At 37.2% G+C, this 19,234-nt stretch overlaps 1 protein-coding gene across 4 annotated transcripts in view; it reads left to right on the forward strand.

The window, feature by feature from the left end:
• The window catches only part of parp6a (poly (ADP-ribose) polymerase family, member 6a), a 33,193-nt gene that overhangs the window by 3,785 nt on the left and 10,174 nt on the right, over positions 1-19,234 (forward strand). For 2 of the 4 annotated variants that reach the window (XR_014627416.1, XM_084409205.1), the window contains exons 3-17: positions 2,031-2,108; positions 2,722-2,816; positions 3,750-3,810; positions 3,897-3,987; positions 4,081-4,147; positions 7,490-7,639; positions 9,053-9,203; positions 9,534-9,587; positions 12,913-13,008; positions 13,435-13,527; positions 15,171-15,296; positions 16,389-16,454; positions 16,626-16,693; positions 16,781-16,829; positions 16,904-17,016. Coding sequence is in view for 3 of the 4 variants with exons in the window: in XM_084409205.1 (XP_084265331.1) it covers positions 2,031-2,108; positions 2,722-2,816; positions 3,750-3,810; positions 3,897-3,987; positions 4,081-4,147; positions 7,490-7,639; positions 9,053-9,203; positions 9,534-9,587; positions 12,913-13,008; positions 13,435-13,527; positions 15,171-15,296; positions 16,389-16,454; positions 16,626-16,693; positions 16,781-16,829; positions 16,904-17,016 (1,358 nt within the window). In the remaining variant the exon portion in view is untranslated. Of the gene's footprint in view, positions 1-2,030; positions 2,109-2,721; positions 2,817-3,749; positions 3,811-3,896; positions 3,988-4,080; positions 4,148-7,489; positions 7,640-9,052; positions 9,204-9,455; positions 9,588-12,912; positions 13,009-13,434; positions 13,528-15,170; positions 15,297-16,388; positions 16,455-16,625; positions 16,694-16,780; positions 16,830-16,903; positions 17,017-19,234 lie in introns of all 4 variants that reach the window. The other 2 variants (XM_084409203.1, XM_084409204.1) reach the window with 2 other exon arrangements.

Genomic DNA, 19,234 nt, shown 5'->3' on the forward strand with positions numbered 1-19,234 from the left:
ACTTTTTATCTCACAATTGCGAGATATAAATTCAGAGTAGTGTGTGATATAAAGTCAGAATTGTGAGATATAAAGTCAGAATTGTGAGATATAAAGTCAGAATTGTGAGATATTAAGTCAGAATTGTGAGATATAAAGTCAGAATTGTGAGATATAAAGTCAGAATTGTGAGATATAAAGTCAGAATTGTGAGATATAAAGTCAGAACTGTGAGATATAAAGTCAGAATTGTGTGATATTTAGTCAGAATTGTGAGATATTAAGTCAGAATTGTGAGATATAAAGTCAGAATTGTGAGATAGTCCGAATTGTGAGATATAAAGTCAGAATTGTGAGATATAAAGTCAGAATTGTGAGATATTAAGTCAGAATTGTGAGATATAAAGTCAGAATTGTGAGATATAAAGTCAGAACTGTGAGATATAAAGTCAGAATTGTGAGATATAAAGTCAGAATTGTGAGATAGTCCGAATTGTGAGATATAGAGTCAGAATTGTGAGATATAAAGTCAGAATTGTGAGATATTAAGTCAGAATTGTGAGATATAAAGTCAGAATTGTGAGATATAGAGTCAGAACTGTGAGATATAAAGTCAGAATTGTGAGATATAAAGTCAGAATTGTGAGATAGTCCGAATTGTGAGATATAGAGTCAGAACTGTGAGATATAAAGTCAGAATTGTGAGATATTAAGTCAGAATTGTGAGATATAAAGTCAGAATTGTGAGATATAAAGTCAGAATTGTGAGATATAAAGTCAGAACTGTGAGATATAAAGTCAGAATTGTGTGATATTTAGTCAGAATTGTGAGATATTAAGTCAGAATTGTGAGATATAAAGTCAGAATTGTGAGATATTTAGTCAGAATGGAGATATAAAGTCATAATTGTGAGATATAAAGTCAAAATTGAGATATAAAGTCAGAATTGTGAGATATAAAGTCAGAATTGCGTGATATATAGTCAGAACTGTGAGATATAAAGTCAGAATTAATGAGATATAAAGTCAGAATTGTGAGATATAAAGTCAGAATTGTGAAAAGTCAGAATTGTGTGATATAAAGTCAGAATTGTGAGATATAAAGTCAGAATTGTGTGATATAAAGTCAGAATTGTGAGATATAAAGTCAGAATTGTGAGATATAAAGTCAGAATTGTGTGATATAAAGTCAGAATTGTGTGATATAAAGTCAGAATTGTGAGATATAAAGTCAGAACTGTGAGATATAAAGTCAGAACTGTGAGATATAAAGTCAGAATTGAGATATAAAGTCAGAATTGTGAGATAAAAAGTTTTTTTTTTATTCTGTGGCATAAACAAGCTTCCATAATGAACTGATGTCAGATGACACTGAACTCTTGATTTGACCTTTCGCTAAGCTCCGCCCTCTGGGTCACTGTTGCTCACCTAGACAAGCAAACAAAACATCCCATAGGAGTCCACTGGAATTTGCTATTCGATTTGCAGTTAAATGTGCTCATGATTTGGGAAAATCTGATTGGATATTATTCTAATATATATACATGAGCTGGAATGAATTGTGACATTGTAAAGATCTTTATCTGCTGCTTTTCTGTAAACAACCACAAACTTGTTGCAAGAAATGATGTTTGTAAGTTAAATCCATTTAGTTTATTTCCGTGTATTGATTTGGATGTATAATTGTATTGAGTTTCTTTCTATTTTATCTATTTAATAATAATAATAATAATATCTATTTTAATAAAAATAAAAATGTGTTAATGTTTACAAAATATTACAAAAACCTTGAAAATCCTTTCTTTGTACCTTTGTCAGTTAAATAAAGGTTAAAGAGAATTAAAAAAATCACAGATTCTTGATTTTATTGCATTTTACAAAAAAATTCCTGGAATTGGGGTTTTAAAAATGACACAAATCAATTATCAAAATGACTAAAACTTTAACTAAAATAATTTAAAACGAAAATATAAGAATAAAAGCTAATTAAAAAACCTTTAATACTATATAAATAATGCTAAAATTAGCGTGTGTGTTTGTGCTTCACTCAGGATATTAAAGGCCAGTGCTGGACGGATGAAGAATCGGATGGAGAGAATGAACCGGAGCAGTTCCTGTACGGTATTCAGGTAAAACATGATATGACTCATTTAATCCGTTATCATAAAGCAGGAAAAGTCTTGTCTTTAGTGGCTTTATCTTCATGTGAAAAATAATACATTAGAAATATTTCCAACTGGGTTTAAATGAGCATCTCAAATCAAACCAAAAGTTTTGGATCGGTAACAAAAGTTTTCTATTCTTAGAGAACTTTCTATTCATCAAAGAATCCTGAAATAAGAATGTAAACAACTGTTTTCAACACTGATAATAATCATAAATGTTTCTTGAGCATCAAATCATCATATTAGAGTGATTTGTGAAGGATCATGTGACACTGAAGACTGGAGTAATGATGCTGAAAATTCAGCTTTGATCACAGGAATAAATTACACTTTAGTATATATTCACATAGAAAACAGCTGATTTAAATTGCAAAAATATTTCACAATGTTACTGTTTTTTTTTTGTATTTTTAATCAAATAAATGCAGCCTTGGTGAGCAGAAGAGATTATTTTAAAAACATAAAAAATCTTACCGATCCCAAACTTTTTAACGGCAGTGTGTGTGTGTGTGTGTCCCTTGTACTGAAAGTGAAGTAAAGAAGCAGTTTGATGTGTAATACCACTGTGCACCTGTAGGGGAGCTGTGCAGCCGACCTGTACCGCCACCCGCAGCTCGACGCAGATATCGAGGCCGTGAAAGACATTTACACGGATGGCGCTGTGTCCGTCAGGTAAGGAGAACTCACACCTGATTCACATCTGAGCCACATCTGAGCATTCACACCTGATTCACATTCATTCTGAGTGTGTTGTTGGGGTACAAGTTGATAAAGCTGCTAAATTTAACCATCATAGAGTGTAAGTTTATCATTTTGACTTGCCAATTTACACATTCAAACTATTTTAAACACGGAAGAAGAGCCGAAAATCAGGACTAGCGTGTTATCTGTGCGTACAGCCACACACACACCCGAAGCGCTCGCAGAGAGAGAGAGAGAGAGAGAGATAGCGCTCGAACACCGAATTGATTCCTCTTTCGCGTTTTCTTGCCCTTTAACGGACACATGCACACAAAATGATGTCTAAATGCCCGTCTCGGCAAGTTTTCTCTCGGTGATGTCATGAATAAACAGTTGAGAAAGAAACCGGATGTTTGTCAGTTTCTTCGGTCTTAAAGTGACGGCAGCCTAATATTCCTGCTGTCGTCTGTGTCATTAATGTTAATAAAACAACTAAATGCAGCTTTAACAAAGAAGAACCTATATTTAATTTCTAGAGTGAACAAATAGTGTTATTTTACATTTAGGCTTAATTATTAATTTCTGTATCTGAATACTACTGTTAGACTTTGTTGTTTAGTATTCATCTCTGCTTGTAATTTGTGTATTTGTTCTTATTTTATTTTACATCTTATTATCTTAAAAAAATCGTATTTATTTTTGTTGTTATTTTTTTGCTAGTTCGAAAAATGATCCGAGATCCGTCGCTCAAAAACCGTAAATGATCCGAACCGTCATTTACACAATTTTACATCATTTATGCCATTTCCTCATTACGTCATTTACGTCATTTCCTCATTACGTCATTTACGTCATTTCCTCATTACGTCATTTCCGGTGAGTTCTGTGATCCGCTGCACCACTAGTGTGTTGCTCTTCCCACAGGGAGTACGGCACGATTGACGATGTGGACATCGACCTGCAAATCAACATCAGCTTCTTGGATGTGAGAACACACACTTTTCCCACACAACCTGCTCAACTTTATAAACCGATCTTGTGATGGGAATAAAGTGATTTGTGTGTTTGCAGGAGGAGGTGGCGACCGCGTGGAAGGTGATCCGAACGGAGCCCATTGTCTTACGCCTTCGTTTCTCTCTTTCACAGTACCTGGATGGACCAGGTAAGAAACGTGCACTTCTGTGTGTGTGTGTGTGTGTGTGTGTGTGTGTGTGTGTGACCGTGACAGACAGACATGTTCGATTGACTCCCGCAGAGCCGTCCGTGGAGGTGTTCCAGCCGTCCAATAAAGAGGGATTCAGTTTGGGCCTTCAACTAAAGAAGTAAGTCAAGACTACGTTTGCATGTGCACCAATAATATGATTATTCCCAATAATCAGAATAAGTTGTTTCCCACTTTACATGCAATTTGCATTATTCTGACTATTCTCTAAGAATTGTGATTATTCTTACCACCATTATTCACTAGGGGTGTCGAAATGAATCATTTCTACGATGCAGATGAGGACGATTCGTTCAGTAATAGACCATGACAGATTATAATGCACTGACGCTTTTCTGACGTCATTTGTTGCGTACGTGCTTTGTCACGGTAGCATTCAGTGGCAGAGGGCGGCGAGACGCGAGTGCGAGGAAATTAAAAATGCTCCAGCTACTTTAAAGGAACACTCCGCTGTTTTTTCATATTAAACGATGTTATTCCCTTAACTAAGGCGAGTTGATGCATACCTCTCTCGTCTCAGTGCGTGCACTCAATCACTCTGGCGCGCGGCGACTCTTTGATAGCACTTAGCTTAGCCATTCATTAGGATCCAAACAGAGATGAAGCTAGAAGCGACCAAACACCTCCACGTTTTCCCTATTTAAATACAGTTACACGAGTAGTTACACGACCAAGTATGGTGACACAAAATAAAACGTGGCGCTTTTCTAAGCGGGTAAAAAGGATAACTATAATGTACAGTACCAGTCAAAAGTTTGGAAACATTACTATTTTTAATGCTTTTGAAAGAAGTAAAAAAAAACAAAAAAAAAAAAAAAAAAAAAAACAGTAATATTATGAAATATTATTACAATTTAAAATAATGGTTCTCTTTTTTAATATATTTTAAAATGTAATTTATTTTTGTGATGCAAAGCTGAATTTTCATCAGCAAGTACTCCAGTCTTTGGTGTCTTATGATCCTTCAGAAATCATTCTAATATGATGATTTGATACTCAGTTATTATCAATGATGGAAACAGTTGTGCTGTTTAATATATTTTTTTGGAATACTTTTTTCAGGATTCATTGATGAGTAAAACGTTAACAGCATTTATTCATAAAAACAGCATTTATTCAAAATAAAAACATTTCTAACAATGTAAATCGTTACCATCACCTTTTATCAATTTAACGCATCCTTGTTGAATTAAAGTACTAATTTCTTAAAAAAAAAAAATAGTTATTGTTCCCAAACTTTTGAACGGTAGTGTATATTGTTACAAAAGATTTCTATTCTAAATAAATACAGTTCTTTTTAACTTTTTATTCATCAAATAATCCTGAAAAAAGTATCTCAGGTTATAAAAAAATATTAAGCAGCACAACTGTTTCCAACATTGATCATAAATCATCATATTAGAATGATTTCTGAAGGATCATAAGACACCAAAGACTGGAGTACTTGCTGATGAAAATTCAGCTTTGCATCACAAAAATAAATTACATTTTAAAGTATATTAAAAAAGAGAACCATTATTTTAAATTGTAATAATATTTCATAATTTTACTGTTTTTTTTGTTGTTGTTGTTTTTTTTACTGCAGGCTTGATGAGCATAAGAGACTTCTTTCAAAAACATTAAAAATAGTAACGTTTCCAAACTTTTGACTGGTACTGTATGTCGGAATAGCACTTGGGACTCGGCGCCATTGGTTCTAATGACAGAAGTGAGAGGGAGAGGATTTTTCAGGAGTGACTTTTTACTGCGCCGAGTCGAAGTGCTCCCAGTGCTATTCCGCTATTATTTAAATAGGGAAAACGTGGAGGTGTTTGGTCGCTTCTAGCTTCATCTCTGTTTGGTCCCTAATGAATGAACTGGGCTAAGCTAAGTGCTATCAAAGAGTCGCCGCACGCCAGAGCGATTGAGTGCACGCACTGAGACGAGAGAGGTATGTATCAACTCGTCTTAGTTAAGGGAATAACATCGTTTAATATGAAAAAACGGTGGAGTGTGCCTTTAATAGCCTACATCTGGGCACATTTCGGCTTTTATGAACAGCCTGGTGAGCACGACCTGCAGAAGACACTGTGAACGCTCATGTCACGCACTAATAGAATATGCAGGAGGTAATACACTAACTTGATAAACCACGTTAGCCGTTTTCACCTCGAGCTGTTAACGCCTGGCAGAGTCTGACTGCTTTAGAGATGCGGATGAGCTCCAACGCAAGCAAATATAAATCATCCGCCCGCCCCAATAACTCTCTCTGATTTAAGTATCCGCACCCGATGGTCAAACTACAATTATTCTGTGTTACGCGTGATTATAAATGGATGATCGTCACCTTCAACAGCGGACTCGGCGGCGGTTGATGCGCGCATCTTTAATGGTCACATAATACACTGATTAATGAGCGCTGCTTTTAAATGAACATTTCTTTAAAACAAAATTTATTTGACAGATTTTCCTTTTCTTAATGGCATAAACAAGCTTTACTCCCTTGAAACTTAAACTGGAATGTCACTGTTTCTGTCACTGCGACTTCCCGAACAGGCGAGCACACACACACACACACACGCGCGCGCGCGCACACATCACTTTTGAAGTAAAATTTTAAATTGAGGATGCGGTTCATCGTGATATCGAATTGAACTGAATCGATGACATGATAATCGTAATCGAACCGAACCGTGAGACCAGTGTCGGTTCACACCCCTGTTATTCACATACCACAATGCACAGCACTAATGATGCACACAGATTTGTTCGCCACTAAAATGTATCTATTTTAATATCTTTAACCATCACTAGTCTATACCGCATTATATTCATGTTGTGCAACGTTGCCAAGATGAACTCAGTTTCTTCATCAGCCCAGAAATGCTCATGCACACTTTGTTTAGAGTGAATAGATGCGATTGAAATGTTTACATGCCTGTTTATTGCCATTATTGTGTTTACATAAGGTAAAGTTTAAACACAATTTTGCCCAAAATTTAATTGTAATCGCGTTATGAGGATGCAATGTAAGCGTAGTAGGGCTGTGAAACGATTAATCGCATCCAAAATAAAAGTTTGTTTACGTAATATATGTGTGTGTACTGTATATATAAATACACACACATGCATGTATATATTTAAGAAAAATGTGTTAAAATATTTACATTTATATATAATATAAATATATATACAGTATACACATGCAAATATTTCTTATATATTGTTTCTTATATATATACATGCATGTGTGTATATAATTATACACAGTACACACACATATATTATGTAAACACAAACTTTTATTCTGGATGCGATTAATCGTTTCACAGCCCTAAAACATGGTCGTTTCCATTTACAATTATGCATTTGGCAGAGGCTTTTATACAAAGTGAAGTGTTGTGACTGTTTACGCATGAACTGTGATGTTTGAAGCCTGAAGCTTGTCTCCTCATGTTCCCAGGATCCTCAGCACGTTCACGTCTCAGCAGTGGAAGCATCTCAGTAATGAGTTCCTCAAAGCCCAGCAGGAGAAACGGCACAGCTGGTTCAAAGCCGGAGGAACCATCAAGAAATTTCGTGCAGGATTGAGTATCTTCTCCCCGATACCCAAGTATGTCCTCAACGTTTGATGAGAAAACACATGTCATATACGCTAACAGTCTGAAACAACAGATCGTGGTTGATGCAACTGAAATAGGGCTCAACAGTGACCGGCTATGGGTCAAAATTATCGATTTTTCTTTTATGCCAAAAATCATTAGGATATTAAGTAAAGATCATGTTCCATGAAGATATTTTGTACATTTCCTACCGTAAATATATAAAACATTTATTTTTGTGAGTGAATGCAGCAAAATCGCGATATTTATTAAATAAATATTATTTTGCGATAAATATTTTGATTTTTTTGCACCCTCAGATTCCAGATTTTCAATAGTTGTGTCTCAGCCAAATATTATCATATCCTACCAAACATACATCAATGGAAAACATGTTTATTCAGCTTTCATCTCAATTTTAAAAAATTGACCCATGTGACTGGTTTTGTGGTCCAGGGTCACATATATATATATATATATATATATATATATATATATATATATATATATATATATATATATATAATAAACACAATAAACACAGCTAAACACTGTACAGTAACCTACTCACTTATAAAATATATTAATGTTGCATTCACGTCATGGTGAGATTGCCATAAAACAATCCTTGGATTCAGAAATTATTAGTTTTTATTAGTCATTGATTATTATATGTAATCTTGATTATATAGTCAGATTCTAATAATTACATACTTGTAATTATATTACATTTTTATTGATTACATGATTACCTAATACTCACAAAATGGCAGTAAATTATTCAAAATGTATTGTTTTTTATCTGTAATTACACAAATCAGAGGCCACACAGCATAACAAATTAAAAAATATATTAAATCAATTTGTGCTTTATTTTGTTTTATTTTATTTTAAAAAGTTACATTTTTATGCTTTAATTATTACCTATTCATCAATTTACGAACCACCATTTTTTGTTCAAACCCTTCAATGCACTTCATTTTGTTGATGACAAATTTCAACATAATTGTTTTTTCTCCATTTATTTTTATATCACTACAATACATAATTATCTGTGATAAACAAGTTAAGGTGTTAAAGTAATAAAGTAATCATAATGATATTGCCTAAATATGTAATAGATTACGTTACTAACAACAGTTTCGGCATGTAATGTGTATTCAGTAATGAACTAAAATGTAATATTCCCAGCACTGTTCATAGTTACAAAAATGGATAAATGTGTGTTTGTTGCTGATGACAATTCATTACTTCATAAATTCAGATGCTCTTGAAATGCACACTCCAGGTATCACTGGCTAATCATTAGCATTACAAACAGAATTATGCATTTGACTAGTCAGAAATCATACTTGAGGTAATCCAAGCTGACGTGAGCGCAGCATGAACTCATCCGCTGGCTGTGGCCTCCATCTTGGCTCCAGGTCTCCCAGTTTCCCCCTGATCCAGGACACAGTGTTGAAAGGCAAACTGAGCGTGCCGGAGCTCAGAGTCACGCGGCTCATGAACCGCTCCATCTCCTGTACCATGAAGAACCCCAAGGGCGAGTTGTTCAGCTATCCTCCGAACAGCCAGGTCAGCATCTCGTCTTCCCCGACTGCACGCTTTCCTTTCGAATCACTCTCTTTCCCGCTTCTCCATGACCCCGTGACCCCTCAGTGGCTCATTAGGGACTCCACGTGAGAGATAAAACATGGCTGCAGATTCCTCTCGTAGGATCAATCTCCCATCACAATCCCCAGCCTCTTTGCCCTCCGAAACCCCCCCTCGCCTAACACGGCTGGCTGGCACCTTTCCCATAATGCTTTGTCTCCGTTAACCCATCAGACTGTGGCTGTCCCGGCGGGCAGGGCCCCTGCGCAGATTACCACCCGCCAGCTGATTGAGTTGTTTTTCTCATCCCAGGCGGGCGGACACTGCAAGAACATCCCAACGCTGGAGTACGGCTTCCTCGTGCAGGTACTCGGCACACACACCAGCCGGCACGCATGACTTCATCGTTTCCCATCATGCTCAGTGTACATCCAAACATTACATTCGTGCATGTCGAGTGCAGCTTCATCGTGAACGTCCTGTAAAGCTCATGAAAGGTCATGTGCATGATGATGCCGAGGATTAAAGCACCGACAGAAAATCACAGCTTTAACAGAGAGAAATTCATTAAAACTGTACAGAGCCCTGACTAAAATATATATATCGTGGCCACGAATGTGGAATTTGTACCCTTGACTTAATAATTTGTTCCCTCATTTAAGGTTGAACTAATTTGTTCCCTCATTTGATTGAACTAAAACAAGGGACCAAAGAATTATATCGTGCAAACTTTAGTAAAACGAGGGAACGAATTATTATATCGTGCAAACTTTAGTAAAACGAGGGAACGAATTATATCATGCAAACTTTAGTAAAACAAGGGAACGAATTATATCGTGCAAACTTTAGTAAAACGAGGGAACAAATTATATCGTGCAAACTTTAGTAAAACGAGGGAACGAATTATATCTTGCAAACTTTAGTAAAACGAGGGAACGAATTATATCGTGCAAACTTTAGTAAAACGAGGGAACGAATTATATCGTGCAAACTTTAGTAAAACGAGGGAACGAATTATATCTTGCAAACTTTAGTAAAACGAGGGAACGAATTATATCTTGCAAACTTTAGTAAAACGAGGGAACGAATTATATCGTGCAAACTTTAGTAAAACGAGGGAACGAATTATATCGTGCAAACTTTAGTAAAACGAGGGAACGAATTATATCTTGCAAACTTTAGTAAAACGAGGGAACGAATTATATCTTGCAAACTTTAGTAAAACGAGGGAACGAATTATATCGTGCAAACTTTAGTAAAACGAGGGAACGAATTATTATATCGTGCCAACTTTAGTAAAACGAGGGAACGAATTATATCTTGCAAACTTTAGTAAAACGAGGGAACGAATTATATCGTGCAAACTTTAGTAAAACGAGGGAACGAATTATATCGTGCAAACTTTAGTAAAACGAGGGAACGAATTATATCGTGCAAACTTTAGTAAAACGAGGGAACGAATTATATCATGCAAACTTTAGTAAAACGAGGGAACGAATTATATCGTGCAAACTTTAGTAAAACGAGGGAACGAATTATATCTTGCAAACTTTAGTAAAACGAGGGAACGAATTATATTGTGCAAACTTTAGTAAAACGAGGGAACGAATTATATCGTGCAAACTTTAGTAAAACGAGGGAACGAATTATATCGTGCAAACTTTAGTAAAACGAGGGAACGAATTATATCGTGCAAACTTTAGTAAAACGAGGGAACGAATTATATCGTGCAAACTTTAGTAAAACGAGGGAACGAATTATATCGTGCAAACTTTAGTAAAACGAGGGAACGAATTATATCTTGCAAACTTTAGTAAAACGAGGGAACGAATTATATCGTGCAAACTTTAGTAAAACGAGGGAACGAATTATTATATCGTGCCAACTTTAGTAAAACGAAGGAAACGAATTATATCGTGCAAACTTTAGTAAAACGAGGGAACGAATTATTATATCGTGCAAACTTTAGTTAAACGAGGGAACGAATTATTATATTGTGTGCACGATTTAGTAAAACGAGGGAATTAATTAGTAAACCATGCTGATGTATTAATAAATCATGGGAACAAATTGTTAATTTGTGGCCACAATGTACATATATTTTTCCCACATGTCATGTGCAGGGCTCCGTAAAAATGTAATATTAAATTTATTTTTATTTTTTAACGCAACAGTCTGCAATACAACTTGAATGTGCATTATTATTGAAGAATTCATCTGGAATCATTTGTTCTGTTTACCATTTAAACGTGTACATCTCAAGACATTTTCAGGTGTTCATTCTTAAAGAGATAGTTCACCCTAAAGTGGAAATGCTCTCATCGTTTAATCACCCTCATGCCATCACCGATGTACATGACTCTCTGTCTTCAGATGAACACAGACAAAGATTTTTAGGAAAAGAATCCATCATCATGATTCATTTTTGGGTGAACTATCCCTTTAAATCTCTTTACGCTACATATAAAGTATTAGTTCATAAGGAACCTGGTGGAGTGACGTGCAACTGTAATGTTGATAATGAACCTGGAACTACTGTATTTACTGCCGTTCTGTTAATACAGCAATCAGGTTCAAGAGGTCATGCTATAGAGTGAAGAAGAGTAACGGCGAAAGCGTGTTTCAGTAGCATTCACAATATAGCATTATATAACAGGAACCGTATTGCTTCAATAACGGCACAGCTAAATGTAGAACTCATTCACATTCATTCAGATGTGATTGTGTGAAATGTGATGCTCGCAGTAGCAGGTAGGATTTTATTTTTAATAAAATAAATACTTTTATTCATCACGGATGCATAACATTGATCAAAAGTGACAGAACCACAAAAATATGAAGCAGCACAACTGTTTTCAACACTGATAATAATCATAAATGTTTCTTGAGCATCATATTAGATTGATTTCTGAAGGATCATGTGACACTGAAGACTGGAGTAATGATGCTGAAAATTCAGCTTTGATCACAGGAATAAATTACACTTTATTATATATTCACATAGAAAACAGTTATTTTAAACTGTAATAATATATCACATTTTTTACTGTATTTTTGAATATATTAACGCAGCTTTGGTGAGCAGAAGAGCCTTCTTAACAAATCTTACCGACTCCAAACTGTTGAACGGTACTGTGTGTTTTGTGTATTTTAGCACAGCTGGAACACTGGTTGCTTGGCTATTCTGGGTGGTTGCTAGGCGGTTGCTAGGGTGTTCTGGGTGGTTGCTAGGGCGTTGTTAGGCAGGTGCTAGGGTGTTCTGGGTAGTTGCTAGGGTATTTTTGGTGGTTACTATATCGTTTCTAGACGTTGCTAGGGTGTTCAGGGTGGTTGCTAAGGTATTTTTGGTGGTTGCTATGGTGTTACTAGTTGTCAAAGATGGTTACTATGGAGTTTTTATAGAGTTCTTAAAATCTTTAATAACGAGTGCCTTTAGTACGGCACTAATTAATGATAATTAACAAGAAATAAGCTGGATTAATACATCAAACAGTTCAACAATGCAGCAGAATATAAAATGCATGTGTCCTAATGCAGTTTCCAGTGAGTTTGTTTGGCTCATGACCGCAGTCATCCAGTCATGTGACACAGCAGACGCACGACGCTCCATTATCCCCCTGGATCTTCCTCTGCCGGTGGATCACATCCGCTCAGCGCTTCCTCTGACTGTCTCCTCTCTTTTCTCTGTAAGATAATGAAGTACTCTGAGCAGCGGATCCCCACGCTGAACGAATACTGTGTGGTCTGTGACGAGCAGCACGTCTTTCAGAACGGATCCATGCTGAAGGTGAATCTAGCTGCAGGAAATCATGTTATTACTCAGTATTTATTTTACTCAGTCTTGTTTTCCAGTACAAACATTTCAGAGCAAACAAATGTTTTATTACATTTAATTTTTTCCCCTAAGGGTCTTTGATTTGGAGTTCGTTCTCAATATTTGTGCCATTTTCTGTATACATTGGTGATTTACATTTTAGTTGATTCTGAGCGTCAAGCTTTAGATTGTCAGAGCAAATCCCCTAAAAATACAAAATATTAAATAAAAAACATTATCGAACTAAAATATAGGACCTGAATTTCATTGAAATAAAATGTACGAAATTTGAAAAATAAAAAAAATCATTTTGAGCGACACACGAAGAGCACCAGAAATCAAGATGCATGTACTTGAGAAGTGTTTTTATGGCTCATGATTGGTTGTTTTTCCCTCCAGCCCGCGGTGTGCACGCGAGAGCTGTGTGTGTTCTCGTTCTACACACTGGGTGTGATGTCTGGAGCGGCGGAGGAGGTCGCCACTGGCGCTGAGGTGTGTGTGTGTTTCATTTATCTGTTTCTTGCTGAGGTTTCTCTAGATGATATTTGATAGTAGCGGTGCAACGGATCACCAAACTCACGGTTCGGCTCATTTATGGTTTTTGTGCCACGGATCGGATCATTTTTCGGATCAGCAAAAAACAAAACAAAATTATATATATATATATACACTTGAAAGTTCAAAGCTCACTTGAAGTTCTTCGATACCACAGCAAAAACTACTAGTCTAACTGATAAAGTTCAAACATTATTAGAGACAAGTGAACAGTCAGTAATAAAATAAGAACAAATACACAAATTACAAGCCCAATAATTAAGCCTAAATGTAAAATAACACTATTGTTCACTGTAGAAATTAAATATAGGTTCATCTTTGTTAAGGAGAACTCTGGTCAATTTTAACATTGAGCTCATTTTTTTGTACATTTGGAGTGCTGTCAGTACAGAGAACAACGACAAAAATCGGTCCTGTTTTCGGTCGAAGTCCACAGTAGTCGATTGTCGAGTTCACGCGCGTGATCATAGGTACTAAACCTATGCGCGTGAACTCGACAGTCGATTACTGTGGACTTCGACCGAAAACAGGATGTAAATACAGGTATGAGCGCTGGCTGAATAAACATCATTTTTTATACATATCTTTCACATCTACTGCAGTCAGATTCACCCGCGTTCACTCAGAAGGAATCACTCACATGACCTGTGCACTTGTAATGACACATCAAGGATGTTAAGAGGCTAAAAGCAGGTTTAAACATTGCCCCATTGAAGTCAACAGGGTGCAAATTTTAAAAAGAGGATAACACGGTGTAGGCAACACCGATTTTTGTCGTTGTTCTCTGTACTGACAGCACTCCAAATGTACAAAAAAATGAGCTCAATGTTAAAATTGACCGGAGTTCTCCTTTAAAGCTGTATTTTGTTGCTTTATTAACATTAATGACACAGACGACAGCAGGAATATTAGCCTGCCGTCACTTTAAGACCGAAGAAACTGACAAACATCCGGTTTCTTTATCAACTGTTTATTCATGACATCACCGAGAGAAAACTTGCCGAGACGGGCATTTAGACATCATTTTGTGTGCATGTGTCCGTTAAAGGGCAAGAAAACGCGAAAGAGGAATCAATTCGGTGTTCGAGCGCTATCTCTCTCTCTCTCTCTCTCTCTCTCTCTCTCGCGCTATCTCTCTCTCTCTCTATCTCTATCTCTCTCTCTATCTCTCTCTCTATCTCTATCTCTATCTCCCTCTATCTCTCTCTATCTCCATCTCTATCTCCATCTCTATCTCTCTCTCTCTCTCTCGCGCTATCTCTCTCTCTCGCGCTATCTCTCTCTCTCTCTATCTCTCTCTCTATCTCTCTCTATCTCTCTCTCTCTCTCTATCTCCATCTCTGTTTCTCTCTCTCTCTCTCTCTCTCACTCTCTCTCTCTCTTTCTCTCTCAGATAACGTGCAAGTCCCGATTTTCGGTTCTTCTTCCGTGTTTAAAATTGTTTGAATGTACACTCTGTGATGGTTAAATTTAGCAGTTAATCCGCGGATCACACGCGTGCCGAACCGTGAGGCCTGATCCGTACGGATCTCGATCAGCTGTGATCCGCTGCTCCTCTAACATCAGCTGTGTGTCCTCAGGTGGTGGACCTGCTGGTGGCCATGTGTCGAGCCGCCCTCGAGTCGCCCCGGAAGAGCATCATCTTCGAGCCGTACCCGTCCGTGGTCGACCCCAATGACCCCAAAACACTCGCCTTCAACCCCAAGGTGACCGTCTCTACTCACACTCACATCAGCTGTTGGTCACTCTGTGAATTAGCCAGTATTGATGTAGATTTATTGAATTAGAAACACTGGTAACACTTTACAGTAAGGTTCGTTAGTTAACATTAGTTAGCATGAACTAATAATGAACTGCACTTACTCAGCATTTATTAATCTTTGTTAATGTTAATTTCAACATTTACTAATACTTAAATAGCTATATACTAATACTGAATAGCTGTTATTTTTATTACCTAACATTAACAAAGATTAATAAGTACAGTAACAAATGTATTGCTCATGTTCATGTTAGTAATACATTAATGTTAACTAAAGAACCTGATTGTAAAGTGTTACCGAAAGCATCATTAGCATGTTCACAGTGTGCTGATGTCTTATTTTGCATTTTGTTTTTGTCTTTTTCAGTACGAAAGAGTCAGAGATCAAGTCTTGTTTTCCCATAAAAGTGGTTAAAAATGAACTTGGTTTATACTCGAGAGAGCGAGAGAAATATCTGTCCTCGGGGTGAGAACGCTAATCTCGATCTTTCTGACCCCACGGACAGATTTTGTCTCGCTTAGTTTTAATGCATTTTTAATATCTGAAGATGTTTTGCCTCTTAAGTAAATTTATCTTTATTAAAAAATGCAAAGGACAAAATACAAAATAAGACAAAAATATTGAGAAAATATTTTTTGTTTGCAATTAAATTATAAAAAAACTTTACGTTTAACCAGCATCAAATCTCTCCTTTCTTGTGTGTGCGTCTGTGTCTGTGTGTGTGTGTGCGTCTGTGTCTGTGTGTGTGTGCGTCTGTCTGTGTGTGTGTGCGTCTGTCTGTGTGTGTCTGTCTGTCTCTCTGTGTGTGTCTTTGTTCGTGTGTGCGTGCGTGGGTGTGCATGCTTGTCTGTGTGTGTGTACGTGCGTGTCTGTCTGTCTCTCTCTGTGTGTGTGTGTGTGCGTGCGTGTCTGTCTGTCTCTCTCTGTCTGTGTGTGTGTACGTGCGTGTCTGTCTGTCTCTCTGCGTGTGTGTGTGTGTGTGCGTGCCTGTCTGTGTGCGTGTGTGTGATTATGTACTGCTCCTGTGCCGAACAGAAGAAGAATTATGAGCGTCTGCAGAAAGCTTTAGACAGTGTGATGTCGATTCGGGAAATGACGCAGGTACAGAAATCATGTTGAACAGAGACGTTTAATAATATTTCATGATTCATCTGGTTTTATTGTGCTTATATCTCTACAACAAATCTTTTCCACAACGTTATATATATGTATATGATGCTGATAAATGAGTAATCAGAGGCTGTTTTGCTGTAACTGCACTTGTGTTTTCAGGGCTCGTATCTGGAGATTAAGAAACAGATGGACAAACTGGATCCTCTGGCTCATCCGTTACTGCAGTGGTGAGTTGATAAGACACAGGCGAGGCATTACAGTGATTTTACCACAGTAAAGTGTGTTAAGTGTGCTCACCTCATCTCTCCCTGCAGGATTATATCCAGTAACCGGTCTCATATTGTGAAGCTGCCGCTCAGTAGGGTAAGATGAACACTTATGAACAGCTTGCGTTGAAAAGCTTGTGTTTGCTCATCTGTGTTTCCCTCTGTCTACAGCAGCTGAAGTTCATGCACACGTCGCATCAGTTCCTGCTGTTGAGCAGTCCGCCGGCCAAAGAAGCTCGCTTTCGCACCGCAAAGAAACTCTACGGCAGCACCTTCGCCTTCCAGTGAGTCCCGGTGGCCGTACATGCACAGCTTGTGTTTCAGTCGGACTGAAGTCATCACGAACATGAACGCTAAACGTGATCGGGTTGATGTGCGCGTTTATATGTCGCAAGCTTCAAATCGGGATAGATTTTTTGACATGCACACTCTGCAGGAATATACAGAGTTTCCTGGTGTTTGCGCATAATAACCATTCTCCTGCATTGGTTCTTTATTTGTTTTAAGGCGAGACACGGCAGGCAAAAACATCGGGGGTTTTTTACTGGTCAATTTTGAGATTTTGGGATATTTGTCTTCAATAACACGTCTTCTTTCAGACTTGTGGTGAAAAAAAGTCTGAAATACACATTTAGGTCTTTATTTTACTGCACTTTGTCTGTTTGCGTCTGTAGATTTCTCATAAATTCAACAAAAGTTGTCGTTCTTAATCAACATGCTGCTCCCTGTCATCACACACACCGTTGGAAAGCTCTCTCTCTCCTGTACAATGCTGTCGGATCCAAATATGGTCATTTCCTTTTTATCAGCAACCAATCTCATTGGCTGATGATAAATCTTTAAAGCCCTTTTCTCAAAATGACTTTTCTCTCATTCTCCAAGTCTGAAATCTCCACTTCAGCAGCACCGATATACACCAAACTTCCCAGTCTTGTACCTAGTTATATTATGAAGACATTTACAGAGGGATTTGTATATATATTATTCCTAGCCTGATTTATATAACATTTTATTCCCAAAAACATGGCGAAAATCTTTTTTTTTAAGGCTATTGCCAGTATATCCTGATTTACAGGATAACAAAAGTAGATATCCATAAATCCCTCTGTCATTTTTTTCCCATCTAATATGTGAACACAATGAAACAATTATTTTTAACCTGGCTTTATCCAATACTCAGATTTAAAATATATGCAAATTAGCGCATATTTAATTAGATATTGCCTAATTTGCATATTTAAACATTAAATTACAGAAAACTTGTAATACATTGTTTTCTCATCTTAATGTAGGTAATCAACTGGGAAAGTTTCATGGTGATATCTGCTAGTTAAATTTTTTACCCTATTCACCTGTAGTGTCTCGCCTTAAAGGGATACTCCACTTTTTTCGGAAATAAGCTCATTTTACATCTCCCCCAGAGTTAAACAGTTGAGTTTTACCGTTTTAGAATCCATTCAGCCGAACTCCGGTTCTGACGGTACCACTTTTAGCATAGCTTAGCACAGATCATTGATTCTGATTAGTCCAGTAGCATTTCTTTCAAAATGACCAAAAAGTTTCAATATTTTTCCTATTTAAAACTTGACTCTTCTGTAGTTAAACCGTGTACTAAGATCGACGGAAAATGAAAAGTTGCGATTTTCTAAGCCTATATGACTAGGAACTACTCTCATTCCAGCGTAATAATCAAGGAACTGTGTGTCTGTACCATGAGTGCAGCAGGCGTAATGATATGACGCAGCGCCTGAAAATAGTCCCCAGCTCGGTAACTTCTTCCAACGTGACCGGGACTAAGTTTGTCTAACCTATTAGACCTATTTTCAGGCGCTGCGTCATATCATTACGCCTGCTGCACCCATGGTACAGCCGCACAGTTCCTTGATTATTACGCCGGAATGAGAGTAGTTCCTAGTCATATAGGCTTAGAAAATCGCAACTTTTCATTTTCCGTCGATCTTAGTACACGGTTTAACTACAGAAGAGTCAAGTTTTAAATAGGAAAAATATTGAAACTCTTTGGTCATTTTGAAAGAAATGCTACTGGACTAATCAGAATCAATGATCTGTGCTAAGCTATGCTAAAAGTGGTACCGTCAGAACCGGAGTTCGGCTGAATGGATTCTAAAACGGTAAAACTCAACTGTTTAACTCTGGGGGAGATGTAAAATGAGCTTATTTCCGAAAAAAGTGGAGTATCCCTTTAAACTGCAGACCTAATATTTATCCATTTCTGGTCATAATTTGGAGACGATGAGCATATGAACCGTTGTGCCGCTGTTCATATTTATCACGCAGTAAAAATGCCCAAAACCAGTCGTCTGTGGATGAGAAACCGAAACAAGGACTGGTGGGACATCGTCCTGCTCCAATTTTAGAACGACGAGACACTCATTTATACGACACTTTATTCAACAGGAAGAGCAGCTCGTTCCTCGTGTCATTACGCTATTTCTACATCACTGCACGTGCGCAGCCCTTATTCAGTTTCGGTTTTCAATC

The sequence above is a fragment of the Rutilus rutilus genome (assembly GCF_951802725.1).
Source record: "Rutilus rutilus genome assembly, chromosome: 5".
Lineage (NCBI taxonomy): Eukaryota > Metazoa > Chordata > Actinopteri > Cypriniformes > Leuciscidae > Rutilus > Rutilus rutilus.